This window comes from Argopecten irradians, chromosome 7 (genome assembly GCF_041381155.1).
Source record: "Argopecten irradians isolate NY chromosome 7, Ai_NY, whole genome shotgun sequence".
Classification (NCBI taxonomy): domain Eukaryota; kingdom Metazoa; phylum Mollusca; class Bivalvia; order Pectinida; family Pectinidae; genus Argopecten; species Argopecten irradians.
Genome location: NC_091140.1, coordinates 19,785,097 through 19,811,230, shown reverse-complemented (window position 1 = coordinate 19,811,230; position 26,134 = coordinate 19,785,097). Strand labels below are relative to the sequence as shown.

Below are 26,134 nucleotides of genomic sequence, written 5' to 3'. Positions count from 1 at the left end.
ATGAATATTTATATTTTCACGGTTGGGCTTCACATCAACTGTATGTCCTATCTGGTAACAGTTTATTACTTATATTTCCATTACGATCATTAATATTCAATACTTTACGTGTATGTTTTTTGAATCTCATGCGCTGGTGTATGCAAATAAACAAATGGAAACTGTACATGTGCCATGGTATTTTTCAATAAGTGCTATTGGGCAGCACGATCATACTATTGGAATTTAAAGACCTAACAACTTTAAAATTACTTTTTAACTATCTGACCGTTATGTATAGGCGTCAGTATACATCACAAGCATTGTCAGTGACGCGACGGACACGTTAAGTATTCATATGCTTGACCAGATGGGAGTTCATAGTCTGATATTTCCCATCTGGATTAAAATAGATCAAACAGGAAACTGAAATTAGAATGGAAATATGCCTTAGTAATTCCTGTTTAAGTATGATAATAGATATGTAATGAGAATTATTTGTAACAGCATATCTTGTTGCCTTAATACAAACCACTATACATGTATACAAATACGCTGTTGACAACGACCATCAATATTACCGATCATGTATTAAATTGATCAAATTAAGATAAAATGATAACTATTCTAAAGAATGCATTCTGATCGTACATCAATTTGAGTTAATATATTTCATACAAAAAACGGCTACATACTGTGTCGGATTAACTGTTTATGTACTTTGTATGATGATTTATGGTTTGATTTAATATTTGATATAAGAAAAGATAAACGTGATCGGAATACATATATTTAACAATCTGAATGTTTATTTTGAAAATGTTTCCATATGTATCTGCATTGAAATTGTCAACCTTAGATATGTTTGAAAATAGTACAATATGCGATTTGGTTGTGTTCATTACAATTTTCAGTCAGTTCCAATACATTGTATGTGCATGATTTCTGCATAGATAAAATCCTATGTATGACATTCGCATAATGATAATGATGTATCAAATTATTAAACGCGTTCAATATGTTTGGGTTCTTTTTTACTTTTTTTTTATTGAGTTATGGTGTATATTGGCCCGTTTTGACCTAAAGGTGACCGTTTTCAAAATCCAAAAATAAAAATTAAAAATATAAAGTTTCTGAATACGAATAAATGCTCTTATTTGGGGGAAAAGGAGTGTTAATAGCAGTAGATAATGCATTAAATGACCACAAAGTAACATCGTCGTGCAAATTGCGACTTTTGGTTGGTGTTTGCTCGTTTTAAAATACTATTTTTACATAGAGCGCAGTTAAAGGACCAACTTTACTATGGCTCATTTTATTCAGTGTAGTAAAATAAAACTTTAATCCTATTCCTAAAACGTAGTCCTCCGATGCGCTCGTGTCGAAAAATGAGAAAAAAAATATGATTTATCAAATATTTTAGTTCCGTGTCAGAAGAAACCGAAGCATGAAGTCTGTAAAGCTCAGATGGTTGATACGTGGAGTCATGTCACTGAAGGTTCAGTTTTCAAATCGTTACCATGCCTGTCTATCATTTTTGTTTTAACATGCAATAAATAACTAACAAATAAAATGATTAAAATAATTCAAAAGCTGTCTTTAAAATAGATGATGCACTCTTCATATCTCGTATATATTGGATACATTGTGTCACGTCAACCCAGGTAAGGCGTCATTATGAATTAGTAATTATAATTATTACACTTTAATTTTTCCAACGAACACGTGTACCAAGGGATATTTGGTGTTTATTATGCGAACTATGAAATAGACTACCAGTGGCATTCTATTTTCGACATGCGAAATCCATAATACGTCACGTGATAGTTTACCTGTAGTGTTTTTTTAGCTCAAGCAAGAGCTGTGTGCGGCCTAGTCCTAGAGAGTGAACAATGTTCTTGGTTGTTCGGTATTGCCCATCAGAAGATTGTAACTATCAACGTCTAATATTATTGGATTACTCCAACACGTGATTGATATCTTAATACCCTAATAACAAGAACAGAACGCTAGAGCATGTGCTCGGAACAAAATACTCATACCACCCTTAAACCAGAGACATCAACTCCCATTGTAGAACAAAGATGGCGGCCGAAAAGATAGATATCTGTCAGTGGTTCGCTTACATTCTCCTGAGTATGATTGTATATATTCCTGCTGATTCGAATGTGTCTTTACAATTCGATGTTAGACCAGTTTGAAATGAAAAATCACAAAAAAACTTCTTTTTGGTCTGTTGTTTCTGGCTGAAGAATTGATAGGTACTGGATTATATACACTAATTGGTTGGACAGCACGTGGTAAAAAGTCATCTATAATGTGGCACTACTCTAGTATGCTTAGATTGGCAGCCATCTTGATTTGTCTCATAATAATTCTGTTTGTTTGAATGCATTTCTATAGAACATATATTAATTGTTCCCGCTTACAAAGATCAGTCTCGCCCGAAGACATTATACTAACAGAGGACAAAGCAGTCGTCCCTTTTACTTACATGAACATTGATGTGGAATGAAACACACTGCGTTATAACCATGACCTTGTTTAAGAATGTGCGTTATTTACGTGTTTTACTGTATCCGATTGCTAAAATTGTAATGTCATATTACACCAGTCATTCTAACAATACCGAAAAAACACTCATGTTACAGGGAATCGCTATAAATGTTTATTATTCAGTCCATGTTTATTAAAAAAAAATTAGTTAATTCCATGCTTGTTTTTTTCTAATTATTAGTCTACATGGTATCTTTATTATCCTTAAACCTAGTTCGTTTTTATCTAATCATGACTCCAAGTGTATTTGATTTCAATTCCTATTAAACCTTATAGCCTATTATTTTCACGCACCAATATTTTCGCGATTTCATTTAAAAACGAGAAAATCCAATTAAAGTGATTTTAAATTTTCCTCGATATGGATTCAAGAATATATTCAACCATTCTCAATATTTCGCAGATCAAATGTTCGCAATCATTGTCCACATACCATGCCCGCGAAAATATCTGGCTCTACGGTATCAGATATTTGCAAATTCTACTTTTTTTAAATAAACAAATAAAATGAGAAAAAAAACAAATATATTTTTTTACATATAGTTTTTATTTGAAACAAAATGTATAATGTCAATAAATTGTTTGTCCAGCTTTGAAATATCCATACGTTAAGTTCAATATCATTATTCAAGATCCGTAAGCCATGTCCATGAAACAGGGTCGGGTTATACTGTATGAACAGTCTGATAAGGCCCGTCTTCTGTGATATCGGGAAAGTCCAAAACCATTTACACTAAAGGATAACTACAGATCGTTTTATTTGTCTATGCCTTTATTGTTTTGTCAGTTGTATGTTGTCGAAATATATTGTGAACAGGGGCTCATTATTTTCATGTAAAACTGGTTAAAATAGTAAACACAAGCGAATTATTATGCTTAAACTTAATGAAAATGCGTTTCATTTTTAAATATATCTAGATATACATATATATATTTATTTCAGGTAGCCATTTATGATGAAAGTTCATTTTGATGTTTATATCTCAACCACATAACATATATATGCAAATTAATATCTTCAAAATTCCAAATTCATTTTTTGTGAATCTTTACGCCGTAATATCAATCGGTTGGAAGGAACGTTACATACGGTGACGCCATGTTTTTCCTTTATAAGCCCATAAAGTAAATTTATAAGTCAATGAAAATGCTCTTTTCAATCAAAATTGAATTATTATTTAACAGGACTATTTAGATAAATTGGCTCTGGCCTTATCAGTTGTTCAAGCGTCCGTTACAGTGTTATTTTGTGTTTGTCTTCCACACATATGTTAGTTTTACATTCACAGCAGGACGGTAGGTACGTGTATTTCATATGGAAGTCACCTTCGTAAGGATAATTGATATTTGCGCAATACACAATGAATTTTTGTAAGGTATATCCACCCGGTCGGCAGCGACTTGTAGGGGGTAGCAAATGTGTACTATCGGACTTATTATATTCCCGGCAGCAGTATTCACTGAAACAAACAAATTAAAACAAATAAGAAATTGTGTAAACATGACCTTATAATATAGCTTTCATTTACAAACATTTACGATCATTTATAAATATTTTCGTCGCGTTGGAAAGTATATACAGTTTATGCAATTATATTAATGTAAAAGCCAGTAAATATTTGTGCATGACGTTTTTATGACAAATGAAAAGAATATTGACATCTAGACATTTTTGGCCCATTACAATGTTTTAAAATACTTAGGATACTTGAGGAACTATTGAACAACAAATGCAGTTTGTACACCAGTAAGCAACAGATCAACCGTTTTCCGGTTCAACAAACCATTTCTTTTCAATTCAATGTGTCATTAATTTCTATGAGAGCGGTTTTTTTAAGAAGTAGAAAATCAAATATTGAGTTACAGTGACTTACTTTTCGCAGGCTGCACACCGCACATCTTGTCTGGCTGACCATACTATCCAGCAGAACAGCCCGTAGTCCCCCCAGTACCCTAATAACTGTTTACTTTTTGTCCTGCATTCACGCGCCGTTCTGTAACGAGATCAATATAATAAACATACATATTTTTGTCAACATTAGATTTCTTCGAATGCACAATAATATGTCAGATTTGTCCGTCTTTTATTGTATTTTTACAATACAGAATGTGCTACCGGTATTTTACAATAACATCTTTTATTTTATTGATAGTTATGGTATATGGTTAACTATATAAATAAGTTTTCTAGTTTATTACGAATTTGCATGTAATTTTTTTCCAATCATTTTCATATGTTTTAAAGAATCATCTACATTTGAAAAACGTTACGTATATTAGTTAAAACATCTTTTGGCTTTTAATAATGTAAAGAACTGATATTCATATCATATTGATTTTTGGAAAGCTTTAAATTATGGCAAGGTTACTATTTATTCCCATTTATTTGGGGAAAACGTCATCATGATTAAAACAAATACATACCCCTCTGGTTCTGGAATCGATTTAGGTTTTGGGATTTGCTTCAGTTCGTACAGTAAAAAATAATAGTCTTCGGAGTACAACAAGTAATGGGCGGCATCTCTAAAATAATGAAACAAACACAATATGCGTTTTAATATGTTAAGTTCGAAATCATAGTACGGGATCAAAACCTTCATAATCAATATATAAAATAGAGGCATAATATTAACAAATTATAGTCTTATTATAAACAGATCTATATACCAAATAACAAAAAAAATGATCTATATCATTAGATTCAATTTGAGATATATCTTTCAATGTGTAATTCGAATGCGGAATTACGCTAACGCAATCATATCAAACAAAAAGAAAATTGAACTAACCAGTACTACAGACAGACAATGTATAACGCCTTGATCTTGAACCTCTCGCTATTTATATAAAATCCCCCTGGTGTTGTTATAGGTTTACTGCCTTGGAGGTATATCAGAAGACTCATATTTGGATATAAGGGTGGGGATTTTCTACACGAGGGTCACAAATGTTGTAAAACCCGAGGCTTGCACATATGAAAGAGTATTTTTCTCTCATATCTCGACGTTTTATTGCAATTTTACTACTATTATTTCCGCTATTCTAAAATAAATTCGGAAAAAACGCGAATGCAAATCAATTCCACATACATAAAAATTGTGCATATTTTCAACGCAAATTTTTGTATCTTTTAACGTAAATCAAGTCTAGTGTCTGAAAAAATATGTTTAAATTATACCGAGAAAATAATAATTTTATTGACGCTGTGACGTCACGAGGCTTTATTGCATGGGTAGGAATGCAAAACAGCTTTAGGCGACGACATGAGTGTAGACCAGACTATTGGACCAGTCAGTATTACACGTGTAGGTATGAGAGAAACACAGTTAATATTCTGTTTGTTTCATACGAAATTGGTGAGTTCTATATCTGTTAAACATTCTCGTACATGTCTGCTGTTATTTGGAAATTGTGTCATCAGTTTTAAATTGAATCATGAAACTAAAAACTTGAGTTTGGACTATTATTTATGGAGAACTGACTTGCAGTTGCTGTTTTCTTCGAACATATTTTTCAAAATTGTGAGCAATCATAGTTATAAAATTGGAAAAAAATAACGTCGAGTAAGAGAAAAGTATCACTTCATTATTGTATAGATATGAAGGATAGGGATATTTAACCTTCGGGACCACAAAATGTTTAGCAACCCTACATTGTGTGATACTTTGGTAGAACATCCCTAATCTGCATATCCACACATGACAAAATCTTATAATTTTCGCATAGAGGTACTGAAGGTCGATTTCGATAAATTGTTAGTTTGCTGAACTGTGTTAAAATCAAGTATACGCTGTACACTTTCAAGATAGGCGTTAATTTTTTAATGATCGTCAAACAAATCTATAAGCTAAGCTTTGTCAGATGTTTTGTCTATAATGATATGTCTTCGATTCTGCTATGACGGTACTGGCATAAGTTGCAAAAACACATTTTTCAGTAATACACATTTCATAAAATTAAGGTAGATTTTCACTTCAAAACTATGCTATATTTTAGATTATGAGCGATCAACATAGATTTAGTAACATAACATGCAAAGCAAATCGCAAGAGCAAAAAACGTTAAATAAAAATCTTACACAAAACACAGGAATTCAGATGACCTAGGAATCTCTGTGATGAAATCCGAGCATTTCATTGGTTGTGTATCGACATACAAGTGTTCACATTCATGTGTTGTCGGTGGTATATCTCCGCCATCATCTTTTGGTGGGTCTTCGTATGGGCCATACTTGATATCGTGCTCATCTACATCGCCATAGGCTGCTCTAGCACTATCACAGATTGCTAGAATTCCTAGCAAGACCTTATAACGAGATAATGACATCATGGAAAAACGTTTATCAAAGCTAATAACATAATTGTAAGGACACCATTATGCAAGTCCCAAAACATCAACAAATCGTTCTCGATGTTATATATTTTGGATTGGTAGGTAATTTAAGAAACGTTTATCAAAGCTAATAACATAATTGTAAGGACACCATTATGCAAGTCCCAAAACATCAACAAATCGTTCTCGATGTTATATGTTTTTGATTGGTATTTAATTTCATTGTTATGTACATGAAAGATATGAAAAGCTAATGTCAGCTGTAGTTTACACTTGGTCGTACATTAGTATCTTGCGTAAAATCGAATACCGCTTGTGGAGAAATCTTCGTTATTTTCCGAGTACATTTGAGATATAACAAATAAAACCAATCTTATACACTATGTTATTATTGATGATTGATTGGTTAGAAAGTCCTATTAACAGCCAAGTCTTTCAAAGGCGGCTTTATGTGTATATGTTGTGATGTATGTGTGGCGTCTTGTTTTGAGTCTAGTTTGTTTGTATTACATTTTTATGTACTCATCGTGCTCTAGGGTAATGACAAACATTTCTAAACATTGAATAATTTGAAAGCTTCCAAACCTTAAAAGAAACTACCTGTGAACACTTAATATTATGCATATACGTTAGATGTTTTGTAAAAGTTTTACAAAATGATGATTATGTTTCTGGACACAAACATATTTCCCTGCTTCATGTGAAGACAAGGTTAGGTTAATATGTGAACCAATTCTTAAATGGTGAAAGTTGAAAGCGATCGTGATGCAACTGTTAGACTAAAATAATGAAATGAAATGTGTAAAACACTAAGAATATAAAGATATAACATTATGGTTTCACTTATTCTATTCACTGTATATATAACCATATGTACATACCAGTGGTAGAAAATCCATCGTTCTGCGACTGCGTGGACTTGCCTACTAAGAAATACATTCATTACGATTCCTATTTAAACCATAGCTTGATACCTCTTGAGCATCGCCATCGGCATCTTTATTAGCATAATGTACGGATATCGCTCATGATATCTTTATATTTTCTCACACGCTATTAACTAACAAAACCTAGTTCAACAGTTTCCTTTGAAAATCGTATGCGGCAGAAATATAATTTGCATATGTCTACAAGCAATACACGTTATAATACTTATACTACACATGCGCACTATTCCTCAGCAATAAGTATATACTGGTGTTTTATATGGGCCTGCGTTACATGTGTCAGAAAATAGAGCAAATATGGCAAAATATGAAATATTATACATACTAAAATGTAATATATAAATATAGACAGGCGTGGACAAGTTTGCATATATGACTGTTGTGTCATCTAGAAAGAATAAATTCACTTGAAAATGATGCCCGAGACATAAATAAGAAATTAAAAGGTATACATCATGTGTTGCTAGAATAAAATAATATTTTCTTTAAGTTTCTGCCTTCAAAACGTGACTTTTATTAGTGTATGGTAAGGCTCTGAGTATTGTTCCTACACTGAGAAGTAGTGTTTGCTCCGGTTAATTTTCGGTATAAAATGACTTGATGGGTCCGCTTTTGGTATGCTGTTTGGTGTCTATGGCAGAGCATTTTCTGAGATAGCATCGTAAAATGGGCAAACGCTCCACTGTAACAAATGAATAAAAAAGAATACTTTGAAATCAAGACACACGGCATCACCACACGAAATGTATTCCAAAAAGGACATATCCTTTATTTGATGAAAGAGAGTTTAGCAATAGAAACCTTTATATTCAAGTGAACAGATAGACACTTTTTAATTAATGCATTTTATTTATCTTTTCATTAAGATTCAATATATTTTCACTTTATATTTTGCTAGTAAATTAGGAAATAATAACTGACATTCCATACATAAAGCCATAGTGTGATTTACAAAGAAACCTGAAGCTTTCCAAAATAGACATGAATTTGATTACTCTAATATATAGGTTTGCTTGTCGTAGTAGCTTGTTCTTTTTTTCATGAGAGAGGAGTCAACAGGGATATTTTTGTTCGTTTTCAATAGAGCTGAATCAACTTGACATTTCCTATGAGAAAGACATCAAATGGAAGCGAAATTGCCAATGTCCACGCACTTGTACGTCAAATGTACAAATGAAGTCCAGTTGGTAAACGGCAGATTAACTAATAAATTAATCATAACAAACGCAATGATTGGTAATCTATTAATTTATACATCACATTATAACAATAACCAGCTGATTCATTGTACATAAATGTCATGATCAGACTCACATGGCTTTCAATAATTCTTTGTCATTGTCAATTATGTATGTCACATGAAACATAAAATAATAATTAAAAAAGATAACGGAAATTAACATTTAACAAGCTGTTTCTGCAGAATGCAATTACGTCAGACACAATACGATATATTGACCATTTTATATTTCTATGTATCGCAAGATTATATTTGGTCAATGTTGATACATATGAAAAAATCTATATGTTCAATTCACTTAACGTTATATAAACGTCGATGAAATTATGTTATGTTATTGTTAATATATATACATAATCTACTATATACCAAATGAAGCTTTATAGGCTTTGATGTTCACTTTTGAAATGATAAAGCACGATTTACATTAATAATTAAACATATACTTTACACATGCATACAGATCTTCGTTGATGAGGATGGACATAAAACAATACAAATATAGTACTATGTACAATATTATAGAACTCAATCATGATCAGTTTCAGATAAAAAAAAAATAAAGAAAAAATATGAAAACAACGGAGGGTTCTTTACCACAAACAAAGTACATATAAATACTATTTAATCATTATTCTAAATATGTTTTAAAAAGTTTATAATCCAGTTTGATATGTTTCACTTAATTTCGTTAATTAGAAGTCATTGAGAGAAATCGGAAGGACAGTTTTCATAGACGGGATGAGGCTATGAAAAAGAATGTCCATTCGTTTTCTTGTCTATGACTTCATCCACCCAAAAGACATTTAGAATAATGCTATTTACTAGTTCTGTGCCTTTTATAAATTTCCTGCGAAAACGTTAAATTCATTTTGCATATGCAGATATAACCCCAAACTTCATACTAATGAAATTGAATGAAGCATATCAAATCAAAGTAAAAGAATGGAAAACCCCGGAGAAAATGAATACAAAAATAAATTCAAAATTCAAATTAAGATTCGTCAAAGTTAAATAAGACAACATCAATTTTATATGTACAATGGCGTTTTCAATGCAAACAAATTATTAAAGTGATAGGCATACCGGCGATATAATTCGAGTTGTTTTGAGAGCATATAATAATTATGAAGGGTCCCATTCGAGGTCAATATTTTAGCTTAAAGTAAGCTTTAATATAAGTTATACTGTATATATTTCTATAACATGCCATTCTTGCTATGTATCTGAATTACAAGAAAAAAACGATGGCTTGATTATTTTGCCTGATTGTGACATCGACCCGAATGTGATGTCGACCCGAATGTGAGATTTCAACAGAAATTGACTCAATACTGTTATAAAAAATGTGCATAAAACCATGGCAATCAATTAGCCAGTGAGAATTTTGGAAAATCAGAGTACATCTAAAATTGACACGGACTCATTTTCAATTTGCTGGAGCGCTATTATATTACAATGTAAATCATCCTAGTGTTTATTGGGTGGGGGGATTTCGCGAGGATAAACATAGCAAGAACAAAAACACAAAAACAGAATTTGAAAAAAACTATAACCTAATATGCATTAGATATAAACACCTTTAATGCGTTTTAATTAGACAACTGCCTCGATGAATATGCAACATAAATGAATGATGGTTTATCAATAGAAAATCAATGTTGATCGCTATGTATTTCTCTCTTATCCATTCATGTACTTGAATAGCAATGTATTTTATTTGTAGTAGCTTTCACTTCTCAACTTCTCCACGGCGTCACAATTTAATATATTTTTTTTCACGCTCACTTATGTTATGAATTCTTAAAATATGCAAGTGTTGATACGACTATCTATGATACACATATTTACTAGATAACGGAACAATAGTAAACATATATATTTACACATACTAATTACAATTACATATACAATAACAAACACATACACCTTTACAAGATTGATCTACTAAGGTCGCTTAATATTGTTTGACAGTTAAGGCAGATCACATTTCTGAATATGAACATTATTTTATATACTAGTGACTTGCTCATAAGACAGTACATAAACTCTTTAGCAGATATCATCGATTGTCATACTCTCAAAATTAAATACAAAATTCTGTTATGAAATACAGCACGTATGTTTAAAAACTATAACTATCAAACACAAAAGGGGCTTAGACATATTTACATATTCTTACAATTCTTACAATTACAAAGTAATTGTCAATTACAGGTACAACAATTACATACGAAAATAATTATAATTCACGTACAAAGTACTTCTATTTGTAAATATAACAACTTTGATAACGCACGATAAATGAGTGTATTACGCTCGTATGCATGGACGACCCCATCTTCTATCGATCGCCTTTGTATTAAGCAAATTGTTAACGATTACTGATCAGAAACAGAGCACAGCATATTGATAATTCTCTTAGAGTTCTTTGCATTCACACAGACACAAAATATAAATCTGATAAGATATTTGTGGTAAAAACACAAATGCACTGCATTATGATTATGTACAGTGTGTTTGCAATTATAACCACTTTGCCAGTAGCTTGCGGTGATACATATCATACCATGTATATAAGAAATATTCTTTATTTCTCTTTTCATAAAGAAAATTCATTTTAATAATAAAATCATAAATTATAACTATGAATAAGTCTTGTTTATGACTTACTGCTTGGAATTTTAACTTCCTAAGTGGATGCGTTATCGAGAATAACATTTATGTAGCCTAAATGTACATAATCATTAAAGTAGTTCAACAATTTTCTTCATAATCAATGGTACATTTTAAAATATGGTAAAACAATCATGGAAGCCTTATTTCAAATCACAGTTGAGTACTAAATTCTATCTATACTACAAATTGCTGAAATCCTTTCCTCGCCAGAAGTCTCTATATCTTGCATCGATTCTATTGACTACGTGCTTATGCTCGTATCAGTCTGTCCGATGTTTTATATTCAGTTTCGTATTAGGTAAATCAAAAGTAATTCATAATATTGATTTTGTGTATATTGCATTTTCTAAATAAGATTTTGGCATACTATTTGAACAAATGACTTGACTTAACAATAGTAATTGTAGTTACCAGCAGCTAATATACAATGTAGTTCGCATCTATCAGTATATGATTACTAGATATTGCATGTAATTATTTAGTAACAAATATACAGTATTTTACCTGTTACAGTACTACAGTATATTCTTGTATGGTATTAACAATCTAAAATCTGAAAATAAAATCTCATGGTACTCTAGTTTTTTTTCTAGAGGAAATGACCAGTTTCACAATCATTCCTTAACTAAACGAAATCCCTTACACTCTGAATATAAAACTCTCTCTTAATTTTTGCAATGCTTTAAAATAGGGAATTTAAAGTAAAGGTTTTTTTTAGTTAAGGAATAGTCGTTAAAATGGGTCTTCCATTTGTTGATTATATCAAAATTTGGTACAATATAGCATGCCTTTTTTATTAAAAAAACAGTAAAAAACTTCCACCAAAATACAATAATATGTAAGTTTATAGATAATTCGCATTTGTCCAGAAAAATCCCAATAGTGTAAAGTCAATATGTTTGGCAGTCATTCATGTATCTATTCACAAAAAGTATTGCATTTTGTCTATATAAAATACCCACAAGTGTAAGGTTTATTTTGATATTCACAATGAGTCGATAATCAGTTACGTTCATTGGTTAATGCATGTTATTCTTGCCATTTCATTCTCCTCTGACTCAAATACATAGGATTCCTTTTTTGTATTTTACTTGAACAATGATATTTATCTGATAAATGTAATCATGATAATTCATAACAGTAGGCATGATTGTGTCAAAATTGCGTGGTCATTTGATTAATAATTAATTTATCGAAAACATAATGTAAAAGTCAATGAGCTTGTTTCTAAAACATTCCTCATACAATGCAGACAGGCATTATATGCATTTTTCTGAAATATGATATCCTTAAATCATACTTGTTCATGTGCGTACATAAGAACATGTAATATATAATCATTATTTTCACAACATGATGTGTCATAAACTGATCATAACCATTGTTCCACATATTAAAACTTTAATGAAAACGTCAATAAAAGTCAATTGTATTGTTGCAGCGCCATTCAACAGACTTGCTTTTTTATTTTCTAATCCGGCTACTGAAATAATTGTCTCATCGATATTGTCCCCTTGTTGTATACTGTACATCTCGCGTTTCTCGTCATCCAAAGTGGTTGATTCTACGTCGGATATATTTTGATTCTCTTGTTCCTGACTGATTTTTGTTTCCCTTTCTGACGGTATACATCTTCGCGACATACGATCTGAAAAAAATAAAGTATTCATTCTTTAAAGCATGTTTTTGGCATCGAATTTTTCTTGTAATTATCAATGATAACCATTAAAGCAATCGTAAACATTACGAACATTGTCTGTAGATTAAATGGGAGGATATCGTGGTTTAACCTTTGTGAAAAAGCGATTATTATACATGTACATTGTTCATTATCCTATTTTATGAAAACCAAAAATAGTTTCTTTAGTAAAATGTTTATCTAGACATTAATTTGTTATCTACCCAGTACATACTATTTGCCATTTAGACTAGATAAACGTATTCCGAATTTGCATATAACAGAGTTATCTGCACTTGTGGGTAGGTATTGATTGTGACGTCATGTGTTTGCGAGCGTAAAGTAATACTTTTCGGGGAAAACGACGTGAATTGCGCTCACAAAACAATGACGTAACAATCGATACCTACCCGCAAGGGAGCTAACTCTGTAATATGCAAAGACGGAATAGTGAATAGAAAAGAAGATTGATTGTGCAGTTTTTCACATTCCACGTCCGTTCACAGGCATAGCAATGTAGTTTTTGAATTTCTCAACTTCTTTTATTTAACAACAACTTAAATGGCATGGAATGCATGATTATATTCCTAATAATGTTTTATGACATAATCAAAACACAATAGTTACAAGGTATACAGTTGTGTTTCTGTACCATGTAATATGCTATCATTGATATTATATGTAGTTGCCTGCATTTCGTTTATCTGCATTGACTCCGTCAATGTGGTTCTCATGTATACTACTGAATAGAGATATAAAGCAATATCAATACTAATATGCCAACCAATACAACTCAATATCGTTAATTGTTAACTATGTTGTCTTTGATTGCAGTGAGTTAAAAGCAGTAGACGAACTGGACGATCTGACAGAGTCAGGCTAACATAAGTAACTTGCTGTACTGATCCCTCTTGATACACACCATCTATAAGCTGTAGGGAGGCCTTGGGTCGTCTGTCCACATGTACGTAGACGTTTGAGAAGGACGAACATTGGGGTGTCGGCATTTGGTATACTACCCGGTATGGATAAGTATATTCTGGTCCCGAATATGTTGATATTACCTACGAGCAAAGATTTGATCATTATCGGAGGGCAACATTTTTAAAATGTAAAATAGCATAACGTCATCATTGTTCCATCATAGATTATTTTTAAGATTTCCATGGAATATCTTCTTATTAAACCATATCCATACCTTGATGTCATGTATTTATTTTGCCAATACTCAAATCTATAAAACAAACATTGGCTAAAACATGTAGTATTTCACATGGTGAAGCTTTTAAAATGCATGATAATGTCGTTCTCTCTGACCCTGCGAAATTATCAAAACTGAAAAAAACTAGCAAATGGTAGAAACAATAAAGTATATTTTGCATTATATGTCTGCCTTAGTTATTCTCATTACATGTACCTTTTTTGTTTGAAGGTTAAACAATCTTACGGATTGATATATGGCCAGTTTATATTTGAAAGGAAATAAAAAGGACATTGCTTTATCATTTTCACTGTTTATCGATATGGAATATACTTCGACGGAACATAAATAATCGTCAATGTATATTTCCTACCCAACAGTTGAACTCATTACGCCCATCCATTGACCGTGTTATCAGGAGATGGTCAAACAGTCCTACTTGGTCATTTAAATACAGAAGGCACTGGTACTCTGTTTAAAAACAAAATTAAATATAATTCATATACGATACCTTTATGTAAATTAGCGCTTTTAGCACTTTAAGGGTTGAACCTTTTTCATATACCAACAAAGTAAAATAAAATTTATATTTTGTTTTATTTTTTTAATATGTCTGATAAAAATATTGCCACTTGTATAGTCTATGGAAATAAGTTATATATTTTGTGTAAATTAGGCTTAATTATTTTGTTTCTTCCCACTGCCATAGCAATTTTGTTAGATGATCACATTGTTAGTGTAAAAGAACATATATTATCCCTAATACTTTACAGGACAGAGCTGTCACGCTAAATTTTGAACCAAAGTTATAGCCTTTGTCTTTCCACTTCTAGATAACTGTTTCTTTAAACAATTATTATTGTTCAATGTACCTCTATCATTTGTGTAATCTCTTTGAAGTTAGAAATAGCAACAACAAAAGCAATAAACAATAAAACACATAATAAGGAAAGTTGTTTCGTCAGATTTTAAGCATTCATTTAGACATTGGAAATATTCCAAAATATCTCGGATTCTATATCTATCTTGGACCATCTTAATGGATTTTCCTTTCTTGTCTATTTTTGTATATCATGAGTGATTATTTAAGTTTTACCTACAGCCATAGACATTATGATAACTTTTTTCTGGCCTTTTTAAATGTGTCACACTACTTAGTATTTTAGTTAAATTAGTGAAAATAATTGTTTGTTTTCAGCAAATGTATTTTACCATGGCATTTAGATGTGAACAGAGATATACATCATTAACAATATGAATATTTCTCAACTTACGTTTTCGCTTAGAGGCTAATAAGGGGAGACAATTATCTGCACTTATTTTTAGCGTGCCTCTCGGAACACAGCCCTGTTCGTCCCAGTCAGATATATTACCGGAACACTCCTGGCCATGAAAGGTCCCGTTAAATGGTATAGTGCTTCTAAGTCCACAAAACTGGTCCCATAGGCGACCTTTCACTGGTAAAAGGGAAAGGAAATTAGAAAAGAATAATTACTAATTAGCAGTATTCTGTATTTGCATATTATAGAGTTATCTGCCCTTGCGGGTATGTATTGATTCTGAGGTAATGTGTTTGCGAGCTTAAGGTCATATTTCTTGGAGAAAACGACGTGAATAGCGCTCACAAAAATGACGTAACAATCGATAACTAACCATATTACTTTGTAATATGCAAAGAAGGAGTACACAAAATATCTAAAAAATATGTATGATGTGACAATTTACATGTAATTATAAATTATGTTGTATAATGCTAAAATGAGACGGTAGTTAATAATTGAACACATATGACACATGTAGTAAATATATCAACAAGTAAAATAAAATGATAAGAAAGTAACGGTCGTCATAAAAGTTGTAAAATTAATGATATTCAAACAACAGCTAATAAGAAGATAATGACTTTTTCAATATAAGGTATAATTATGTTGGATTTTAGCATGATTTCACGAAACAATAAAACTGACACGTCACTAATGTTTATCTAATCCAAACACTTACGGTGTAGTGACTAAGAAGTGAACATTCATTTTCTTATCTGAATTGCTGTACTATAATTGTATTTAAGATAATTTCTTTCCACAAAACAGTGACTTACATATTAGATTTTTCATTCCAGAACTTCTATAAGTATCCAATATAGGATAGGGGTCGTCATGGAATTGACACATCTCCGAAAATTCTTCGTCATGACGGAGACTTTGACCTAAATGAACAGTAGATACAGGATTCATTTGTATCTTTTTATTTATAATGTTTTTAAAAGAAAAAATATTTCCTTAACAGAAAATTAAAAAATGTTTCTTTCATATAACAGCATTTAGACGAGAGATTTAGTTATTTACCGCAAGAAAAGGATTTATCATTTCAAAGATTGAATGTCTTTTAAAATTGTTGTAATGAAGATAAGCTCAAATTAAATGTTCAAAATATACGTACAACGACATTTTTAAAATAGATTTATATAAAAAATGACGTATAATGACGTCATTAGTGTATAATGCATACTGGTATTTTGTCCTTTATCTATATATACATATCATAAACCGGATTTTACTCCTAGAATTTGATTTTTTTCGGAACTTGTATCCGAACCTCCTCTAAATGTTGGCTTTGATTATAAGATTTGAATGAGATAACAATTAAAGCCGTAACAAAGGAAGAAGGAATATACACTATATAATAGGCCACGTGCTCCTTACAAGAGAAACTAAAAATCTGTATAATGAAATGCCCATGTAGCTTTTCAGAGAATGTCTCATAGTTATTTTGTATTATTTTTCATTTAAGCATTGGAGTCACTATTTTTTAATTTCATCGGGGTATGATTTTTTTTTTTGCAAACTGTGTGAATCCGCGTAGCGGATTCTCACAAAAGTCTGCAAACAAAATTTATTTCATACCCCGATGAAATTAAAAAAAAGTGACTTCAATGCTTATAATTAATTTTCCAGGCTATTTTAGAAAATGAAATACGTTTACACGTACGATTCCATTGACTTTTTCCAAGGGATTATTTTTTCCAAATCGATACGCAACGTCAATGTTTCTATTGTGACGTCACGATAATGTAGGGTTTCTGCGCCATTCTCGGATTTTTTTTTCATCATGGAATGAAATAAAATGAACAGGCCAATCAAAAAGCCAGAAACAAAGAGAAAATTAATTATATAAGAATGTCTATGGTTTAATCTCACAATCCCAGACTTCTTCATTGATGCAGTATGTTAGCGGTCTTCGATTTGCCCAATGCAATCATGGAATGACGTCATCTTACTGTTAAACCTGCATTTTTAAGCTTTAGTATTACAGAAGCTAAACTAAATCACTGGAATAAATCACCTGCTTATAGTCGTTAAAGTAACAAGCATAATGGAGTTATCTCCCTTTATTTACAATTAGATGAAATTATGTGTTAATGTTCATGAATGCGTTGAATTGTGTTAACCACATTCTTGCTCGGAAAAACAATGCCTGTTATCTTATCTCGTTGACTTTCTGGTCAATAATATTGAAATGGTGTAGTCATCGTTTTCTTTGTTAAAATAAATTTTGATGAAAGGTATCCACATAGTTGTTTTCATACTTACTTATTCTATATTGAAGAATGTTGTTGTTTCTTCGATTAAGTTCCACACACGAATATCGTTTGGCACTGGAATTAAATCACACTAGATATGAGTCGATATATCGAAGAGCTATTAAATATTAGTTTACATGGTATATATCATTTAAGCTACTATCAAGCTTTATCTGTTTATTTTGTTTTTCAATTTTCTTTCTATCTATCTATTTTGTTATTAATTTTATATATTTTTGATATTATAATAAAATTAAAACGTATCTATCATTAAACTACTTTTGTTAATAGAAAAATTATTACCATCCATTTTCAAATACTGAGAGTAGTTTATATTTTCGTTCTTCGTGCGTTCTTTCCATGCAGTGAAAAGAACCGAAGTGCGAAAATGCCAGCACAGAGTGATTTATATGGATTTCTTCGTTTCTCCCTCTGTCATATAGTACCCAGCGACCATGTAAAATTTCATCGAACCGACACTGCATCTGCAATAATTCATTTCTGTCCTCTGAAACAAATACGATTTAATAAATCATCCAAAAAGTATCATTCAAAGGGAAGCAACTCGCAGTAACGTACTCATACTTACGTGTAGAACTATAATTCTGGATTGTTTTGTTGTATATTTGTAATATCCAAATATCTATAAAATTATGATAAGAAATCTTTAGATTTGTAGCATGCCATTTTTATTTTTGGAAACATAGGGTTTTCTTTTTCATAAATATTCATCAAATGTGTAAGTATAATGTTGATACAAATATATTTAAGATAGTGTGAACATTACTTACCACATATATTACAGCTCTTTTTGCAGTGTTGGATAAATTTATTGTTTGGCTTGTCGCAGACACCTCTTTCACGGAATTTTGCACACATTTCAGTATTTTCATCCTCGCAAACATTTGGATCTGTTAAAGGAAATAAATGAAATATTATAAAACTGAGTATATATAAGATACTGTAGTGTTCGAACATGCTTTTCCGTTGAAGGAAATAGAAAAACTTTTTTTTTTTATAATTTACTTTTTGCAATCTTATAACAAATAAAGTCAATGCATTAATATTGTGAACAACATTATTGTCGACATATATATATATATATATATCAGTTCCACCTTACTGGCAAAATTTCACGAAAATATGTAATCCGCGACAATATATCGCTTTATTATACATATTTTCAAATATCGCATATGTTTAGCTACTAATACTATTTAAAAATTGAGTTTCAACTAACAATTATAATAAATCATTTTATATTTACATATCCTATATTGCCTTACCCGTCCTCTCAAGGTGAAGTTCATAATAATCAAAGCCAGTAGGGGGTTGGCCATCGTCTTCAACAGGGCAAATAACACTAAAATATACCAGGGCCACGAACTCTCCCTCTTGTTTCTTTGGTAATCTCTGCGCAAAAATAAACAGTTTATTAGTCTTCATGGTAACTGTATTACTCTGTTTTATAACTCTATTAGTCATTATTATAAATGTAATAGTCTTTATACTAACCTATTAGTCATTATTATAAATGTAATAGTCTTTATACTAACCGAATTAGTCATTATTATAAATTTAATAGTCTTTATACTAACCGTATTAGTCATTATTATAAATGTAATAGTCTTTATACTAACCGTATTAGTCATTATTATAAATGTAGTAGTCTTTATATTAACCGTATTAGTCATTATTATAAATGTGATAGTCTTTATTCTAACCGTATTAGTCATTATAATAAATGTAGTAGTCTTTATACTAACCGTATTAGTCATTATTATAAATGTAATAGTCTTTATACTAACCGTATTAGTCATTATTATAAATGAAGTAGTCTTTATACTAACCGTATTAGTCATTATTATAAATGTAATAGTCTTTATACTAACCGTATTAGTCATTATTATAAATGTAGTAGTCTTTATACTAACCGTAGTAGTCATTATTATAGATGTAGTAGTCTTTATACTAACCGTATTAGTCATTATTATCAATGTAATAGTCTTTATACTAACCGTATTAGTCATTATTATAAATGTAATAGTCTTTATACTAACCGTATTAGTCATTATTATAAATGTAGTAGTCTTTATACTAACCGTATTAGTCATTATTATAAATGTAGTAGTCTTTATACTAACCGTATTAGTCATTATTATAAATGTAATAGTCTTTATACTAACCGTATTAGTCATTATTATAAATGTAATAGTCTTTATACTAACCGTATTAGTCATTATTATAAATGTAGTAGTCTTCATACTATTGTTATACTTAATAATACATATACCAGGTTATCAATCATATTGAATATAGATGATAAATCTCACATCTTAACTCGTATGATGCGTGAGAACCGTCTAGTTTTTATGAATATGTTCAATTATTTTTAATGATATTTAATTCAAAATATCATACTGGTGAAATGCGATGAATGCTACAACATTACATAAAAAATAGAAGATACACTATGCCTGAAGTTATACTATTGACACTTAGCATCCTTTTGTCAACAAAATATTTGGAAATTCGAAATGCCACAACAATACATATTATGTAGAGTAAATGAATGATGATTACAATACAGAACTGAGGATCCTCTTCTTCCCCCGATGCTACCATGTATATATATTTTCCGTATTCCCAGCCTGCCCAACAGTATAGGCGTTTTCCTGGAGAGACAATGCATATAATACTATTTAATCTAATATCATAATTTACATTTAAAGTACAGCAAGATAATGATTGGGATAATGCCATACAAAATGATTTATTAGGACTGTGAATTATTGTTGCATTTAGAACTTACTTAAAACTAAAGTTTATATAGATAAGACAAATGATGGAAAAATGAATCGTGTATAACAGTAGACGTAACTAAGTCATAGATATGGTTCCGAGATTATGTGTAATTAGTTTTATTCGCTGAAGATAAATGTCGCTATTAGGTCTATCTCAGTGAAATGTCCCCTATAGCTTATTACTGTTAGGTCTGTCTCAATAAAATGTCCTCTATAGCTTATAACAGTTAGTTCTGTCTCAGTAAAATGTCTTCTATAGCTTATTACTGTGAGGTCAGTGTCAGTAAAATGTCCCATATAGCTTATTACTGTGAGGTCAGTCTCAGTAAAATGTCCTCTATAGCTTATTACTGTTTGGTCTGTCTCAGTAAAGTGTCCTCTATAGCTTATTACTGTGAGGTCAGTATCAGTAAAATGTCCTCTATAGCTTATTACTGTGATGTCAGTCTCAGTAAAATGTCCTCTATAGCTTATTACTGTGAGGTCAGTCTCAATAAAATATCCTCTTTAGCTTATAACAGTTAGGCCTGTCTCAGTAAAATGTTCTGTGTAGCTTATTACTGTTAGGTCTGTCTCAGTAAAATGTCCTCTATAGCTTATAACTGTTTGGTCTGTTTCAGTAAAATGTCCTCTATAGCTTATTACTGTTTGGTCTGTCTCAGTAAAATGTCCTATATAGCTTATTACTGTGAGGTCAGTCTCAGTAAAATGTCCTCTATAGCTTATTACTGTAAGGTCAGTCTCAGTAAATGTCCTCTATAGCTTATAACTGTGAGGTCAATCTCAGTAAAATGTCCTCTATAGCTTATTACTGTGATGTCTGTCTCAATAAAATGTCCTCTATAGCTTATTACTGTGATGTCTGTCTCAATAAAATGTCCTCTATAGCTTATAACTGTTAGTTCGGTCTCAATAAAAAATAAAATGTCCTCTATAGCTATTTTCTGTTAGGTCTGTCTCAGTAAAATGTCCTCGATAGCTTATTACTGTTTGGTCTGTCTCAGTAAAATGTCCTCTATAATTTATGACTGTGAGGTCAGTCTCAGTAAAATGTCCTCTATAGCTTATTACTGTTAGTTCTGACGAAGTAAAATGTCCTCTATATCTTATTACAGTGATGTCAGTCTCAGTAAAATGTCCTCTATACTTATTACTGTTTGGTCTGTCTCAGTACAATGTCCTCTATAGCTTATTACTGTTAGTTCTGACGAAGTAAAATGTCCTCTATATCTTATTACAGTGATGTCAGTCTCAGTAAAATGTCCTCTATACTAATTACTGTTTGGTCTGTCTCAGTACAATGTCCTCTATAGCTTATTACTGTGAGGTCAGTCTCAGTAAAATGTCCTCTATAGCTTATTACTGTTTGGTCTGTCTCAGTAAAATGTCCTCTATAGCTTATTACTGTGAGGTCTGTCTTAGTAAAGTGTCCTCTATAGCTTTTTACTGTAAGGCCTGTCTCAGTAAAATGTCCTCTATAGCTTATTACTGTGAGGTCTGTCTCAGTAAAATGTCCTCTATAGCTTATTACTGTAAGGCCAGTTTCAGTAAAATGTCCTCTATAGCTTATTACTATTAGTCCTGTCTCAGTAAAGTGTCCTCTATAGCTTATTACTGTTTGGTCTGTCGCAGTAAAATGTCCTCTATAGCTTATTACAGTGAGGTCATTCTCAGTAAAATGTCCTCTATAGCTTATTACTGTTAGTCCTGTCTCAGTAAAGTGTCCTCTATAGCTTATTACTGTTTGGTCTGTCTCAGTAAAATGTCCTCTATAGCTTATTACTGTGAGGTCAGTCTCAGTAAAATGTCCTCTATATCTTATTACTGTGATGTCAGTCTCAGTAAAATGTCCTCTATACTTATTACTGTTTGGTCTGTCTCAGTAAAATGTCCTCTATAACTTATTACTGTGAGGTCAGTCTCAGTAAAATGTCCTTTATAGCTTATTACTGTTTGGTCTGTCTCAGTAAAATGTCCTCTATAACTTATTACTGTGAGGTCAGTCTCAGTAATATGTCCTCTATAGCTTATTACTGTTTGGTCTGTCTCAGTAAAATGTCCTCTATAGCTTATTACTGTGAGGTCTGTCTTAGTAAAGTGTCCTCTATAGCTTTTTACTGTAGGGCCTGTCTCAGTAAAATGTCCTCTATACCTTATTACTGTGAGGTCTGTCTCAGTAAAATGTCCTCTATAGCTTATTACTGTGAGGTCAGTCTCAGTAAAATGTCCTCTATAGCTTATTACTATAAGGTCTGTCTCAGTAAAATGTCTTCTATAGCTTATTACTGTTAGGTGTGTCTCAGTAAAATGTCCTCTATAGCTTTTTACTGTTTGGTCTGTTTCAGTAAAATGTCCTCTATAGCTTATTAGTGTTAGTCCTGTCTCAGTAAAGTGTCCTCTATAGCTTATTTCTGTAAGGCCAGTCTCAGTAAAATGTCCTCTATAGCTTATTTCTGTAAGGCCAGTCTCAGTAAAATGTCCTCTATAGCTTATTACTGTAAGGCCAGTCTCAGTAAAATGTCCTCTATAGCTTATTACTGTGAGGTCAGTCTCAGTAAAATGTCCTCTATAGCTTATTACTGTAAGGCCAGTCTCAGTAAAATGTCCTCTATAGCTTATTACTGTTAGTCCTGTCTCAGTAAAGTGTCCTCTATAGCTTATTATTGTTTGGTCTGTCTCAGTAAAATGTCCTCTTTAGCTTATTACTGTTATTTCTGTCTCAGTAAAATGTCCTCTGTAGCTTATTACTGTAAGGCCAGTCTCAGTACAATGTCCTCTATAGCTTATGACTATAAGGCCAGTCTCAGTACAATGTCCTCTATAGCTTATGACTATAAGGCCAGTCTCAGTAAAATGTCCTCTTTAGCTTATGACTATAAGGCCAGTCTCAGTAAAATGTCCTCTATAGCTTATTACTGTTAGTCCTGTCTCAGTAAAGTGTCCTCTATAGCTTATTACTGTTTGGTCTGTCTCAGTAAAATGTCCTCTATAGCTTATTATCGTGAGGTCAGTCTCAGTAAAATGTCCTCTATAACTTATTACTGTGAGGTCAGTCTCAGTAAAATGTCCTCTATAGCTTATTACTGTTTGGTCGGTCTCAGTAAAATGTCCTCTATAACTTATTACTGTGAGGTCAGTCTCAGTAAAATGTCCTCTATAGCTTATTACTGTTTGGTCTGTCTCAGTAAAATGTCCTCTATATCTTATTACTGTGAGTTCAGTATCAGTAAAATGTCCTCTATAGCTTATTACTGTGATGTCTGTCTCAATAAAATGTCCTCTATAGCTTATTACTGTGAGATCTGTCTTAGTAAAGTGTCATCTATAGCTTATTATCGTGAGGTCTGTCTTAGTAAAGTGTCCTCTATAGCTATTTACTGTAAGGCCTGTCTCAGTAAAATGTACTTTATAGATTATTATTATTAGGTCAGTCTCAGTAAAATGTTCTCTATAGATTATTACTGTTAGTTCAGTCTCAGTAAAATGTTCTTCATAGCTTATAACAGTTAGTTCTGTCTCAGTTAAATGTCCTCTATAGCTTGTAACAGTTAGTTCTGTCTCAGTTAAATGTCCTCTATAGCTTGTAACTGTTATTTCTGCCTCAGTAAAATGTCCTCTTTAGCTTATTACTGTTATTTCTGTCTCAGTAAAATGTCTTCTATAGCTTATTACTGTTAGGTGTGTCTCAGTAAAATGTCCTCTATAGCTTTTTACTGTTTAGTCTGTTTCAGTAAAATGTCCTCTATAGCTTATTACTGTAAGGCCAGTCTCAGTAAAATGTCCTCTATAGCTTATTACTGTAAGGCCAGTCTCAGTAAAATGTCCTCTATAGCTTATTACTGTAAGGCCAGTCTCAGTAAAATGTCCTCTATAGCTTATAACTGTTAGGTCAGTCTCAGTAAAATGTCCTCTATAGCTTATTATTGTTAGGTCTATCTCGGTAAAGTGTCCTCTATAGCTTATTATTGTTAGGTCTATCTCAGTAAAGTGTCCTTTATAGCTTATTACTGTTAGTCCTGTCTCAGTAAAGTGTCCTCTATAGCTTATTACTCTAAGGTCAGTCTCAGTAAATGTCCTCTATAGCTTATTACTGTTTGGTCTGTCTCAGTAAAATGTCCTCTATAGCTTATTATTGTTAGTCCTGTCTCAGTAAAGTGTCCTCTATAGCTTATTACTGTATGGTCAGTCTCAGTAAAATGTCCTCTATAGCTTATTACTGTTAGGTCAGTCTCAGTAAAATGTCCTCTATAGCTTATTACTGTTAGGTCAGTCTCAGTAAAATGTCCTCTATAGCTCATTACTGTTTGGTCTGTCTCAGTAAAATGTCCTCTATAGCTTATTATTGTTAGTCCTGTCTCAGTAAATTGTCCTCTATAGCTTATTACTGTTTGGTCTGTCTCAATAAAATGTCCTCTATAGCTTATTACTGTTAGTCCTGTCTCAGTAACGTGTCCTCTATAGCTTATTACTGTAAGGTCTGTTTCAGTAAAATGTCCTCTATAGCTTATTACTGTTTGGTCTGTTTCAGTAAAATGTCCTCTATAGCTTATTACTGTGATGTCAGTCTCAGTAAAATGTCCTCTTTAGCTAATAACTGTGAGGTCAGTCTCAGTAAAATGTCCTCTATAGCTTATTACTGTGAGGACAGTCTCAGTAAAGTGTCCTCTATAGATTATTACTGTAAGGCCAGTCTCAGTACAATGTCCTCTATAGCTTATTACTGTTAGGTGTGTCTCAGTAAAATGTCCTCTATAGCTTATTACTGTTAGGTGTGTCTCAGTAAAATGTCCTCTATAGCTTATTACTGTTAGTCCTGTCTCAGTAAAGTGTCATCTATAGCTTATTACTGTAAGGCCTGTCTCAGTAAAATTTCCTCTATAGCTTATTACTGTTAGGTGTGTCTCAGTAAAATGTCCTCTATAGCTTATTACTGTTAGGTGTGTCTCAGTTTAATGTCCTCTATAGCTTATTACTGTTAGGTGTGTCTCAGTAAAATATCCTCTATAACTTATTACTGTTAGGTGTGTCTCAGTTTAATGTCCTCTATAGCTTATTACTGTGATGTCTGTCTTGGTAAAATGTCCTCTATAGCTTATTACTGTGATGTCTGTCTCAATAAAATGTCCTCTATAGCTTAT

The 26,134-nt window shown here is 31.8% G+C and overlaps 2 protein-coding genes across 2 annotated transcripts in view; both read right to left on the bottom strand.

The window, feature by feature from the left end:
- Positions 1-3,548: 3,548 nt before the first annotated feature.
- On the bottom strand, positions 3,549-7,766 carry LOC138326845 (uncharacterized). Its single transcript, XM_069272841.1, has 5 exons — positions 7,749-7,766; positions 6,614-6,840; positions 4,960-5,058; positions 4,410-4,529; positions 3,549-3,995 (listed from the first exon to the last, which is right to left on the bottom strand). The coding sequence occupies exons 1-5, from the start codon at positions 7,764-7,766 to the stop codon at positions 3,770-3,772; spliced, it is 690 nt and encodes a 229-aa protein (XP_069128942.1). The 3' UTR covers positions 3,549-3,769.
- Positions 7,767-8,781: 1,015 nt separating this feature from the next.
- LOC138327069 (uncharacterized) overlaps positions 8,782-26,134 on the bottom strand; it is a 47,906-nt gene continuing 30,553 nt past the window's right edge. The window contains exons 7-16 of the mRNA XM_069273054.1: positions 20,776-20,867; positions 19,479-19,605; positions 18,984-19,103; positions 18,496-18,700; positions 18,203-18,267; positions 16,711-16,818; positions 15,887-16,069; positions 14,986-15,083; positions 14,334-14,475; positions 8,782-13,381 (exon numbers count right to left, since the gene is read on the bottom strand). Coding sequence (XP_069129155.1) covers positions 13,095-13,381; positions 14,334-14,475; positions 14,986-15,083; positions 15,887-16,069; positions 16,711-16,818; positions 18,203-18,267; positions 18,496-18,700; positions 18,984-19,103; positions 19,479-19,605; positions 20,776-20,867 — 1,427 coding nt within the window. The 3' untranslated portion in view covers positions 8,782-13,094. The remainder of the gene's footprint in view (positions 13,382-14,333; positions 14,476-14,985; positions 15,084-15,886; positions 16,070-16,710; positions 16,819-18,202; positions 18,268-18,495; positions 18,701-18,983; positions 19,104-19,478; positions 19,606-20,775; positions 20,868-26,134) is intronic.

What these genes read in the sequence shown, in the direction of transcription:
- LOC138326845 (XM_069272841.1), bottom strand. An exon ending in TCTGAATTCCTGTGTTTTGT is followed by an intron (nt 5,059 to 6,613) that starts GTAAGATTTTTA and finishes TCATTATTTTAG; the next exon opens with AGATGCCGCCCATTACTTGT. An exon ending in TCGATTCCAGAACCAGAGGG is followed by an intron (nt 4,530 to 4,959) that starts GTATGTATTTGT and finishes ATCTCGTTACAG; the next exon opens with AACGGCGCGTGAATGCAGGA.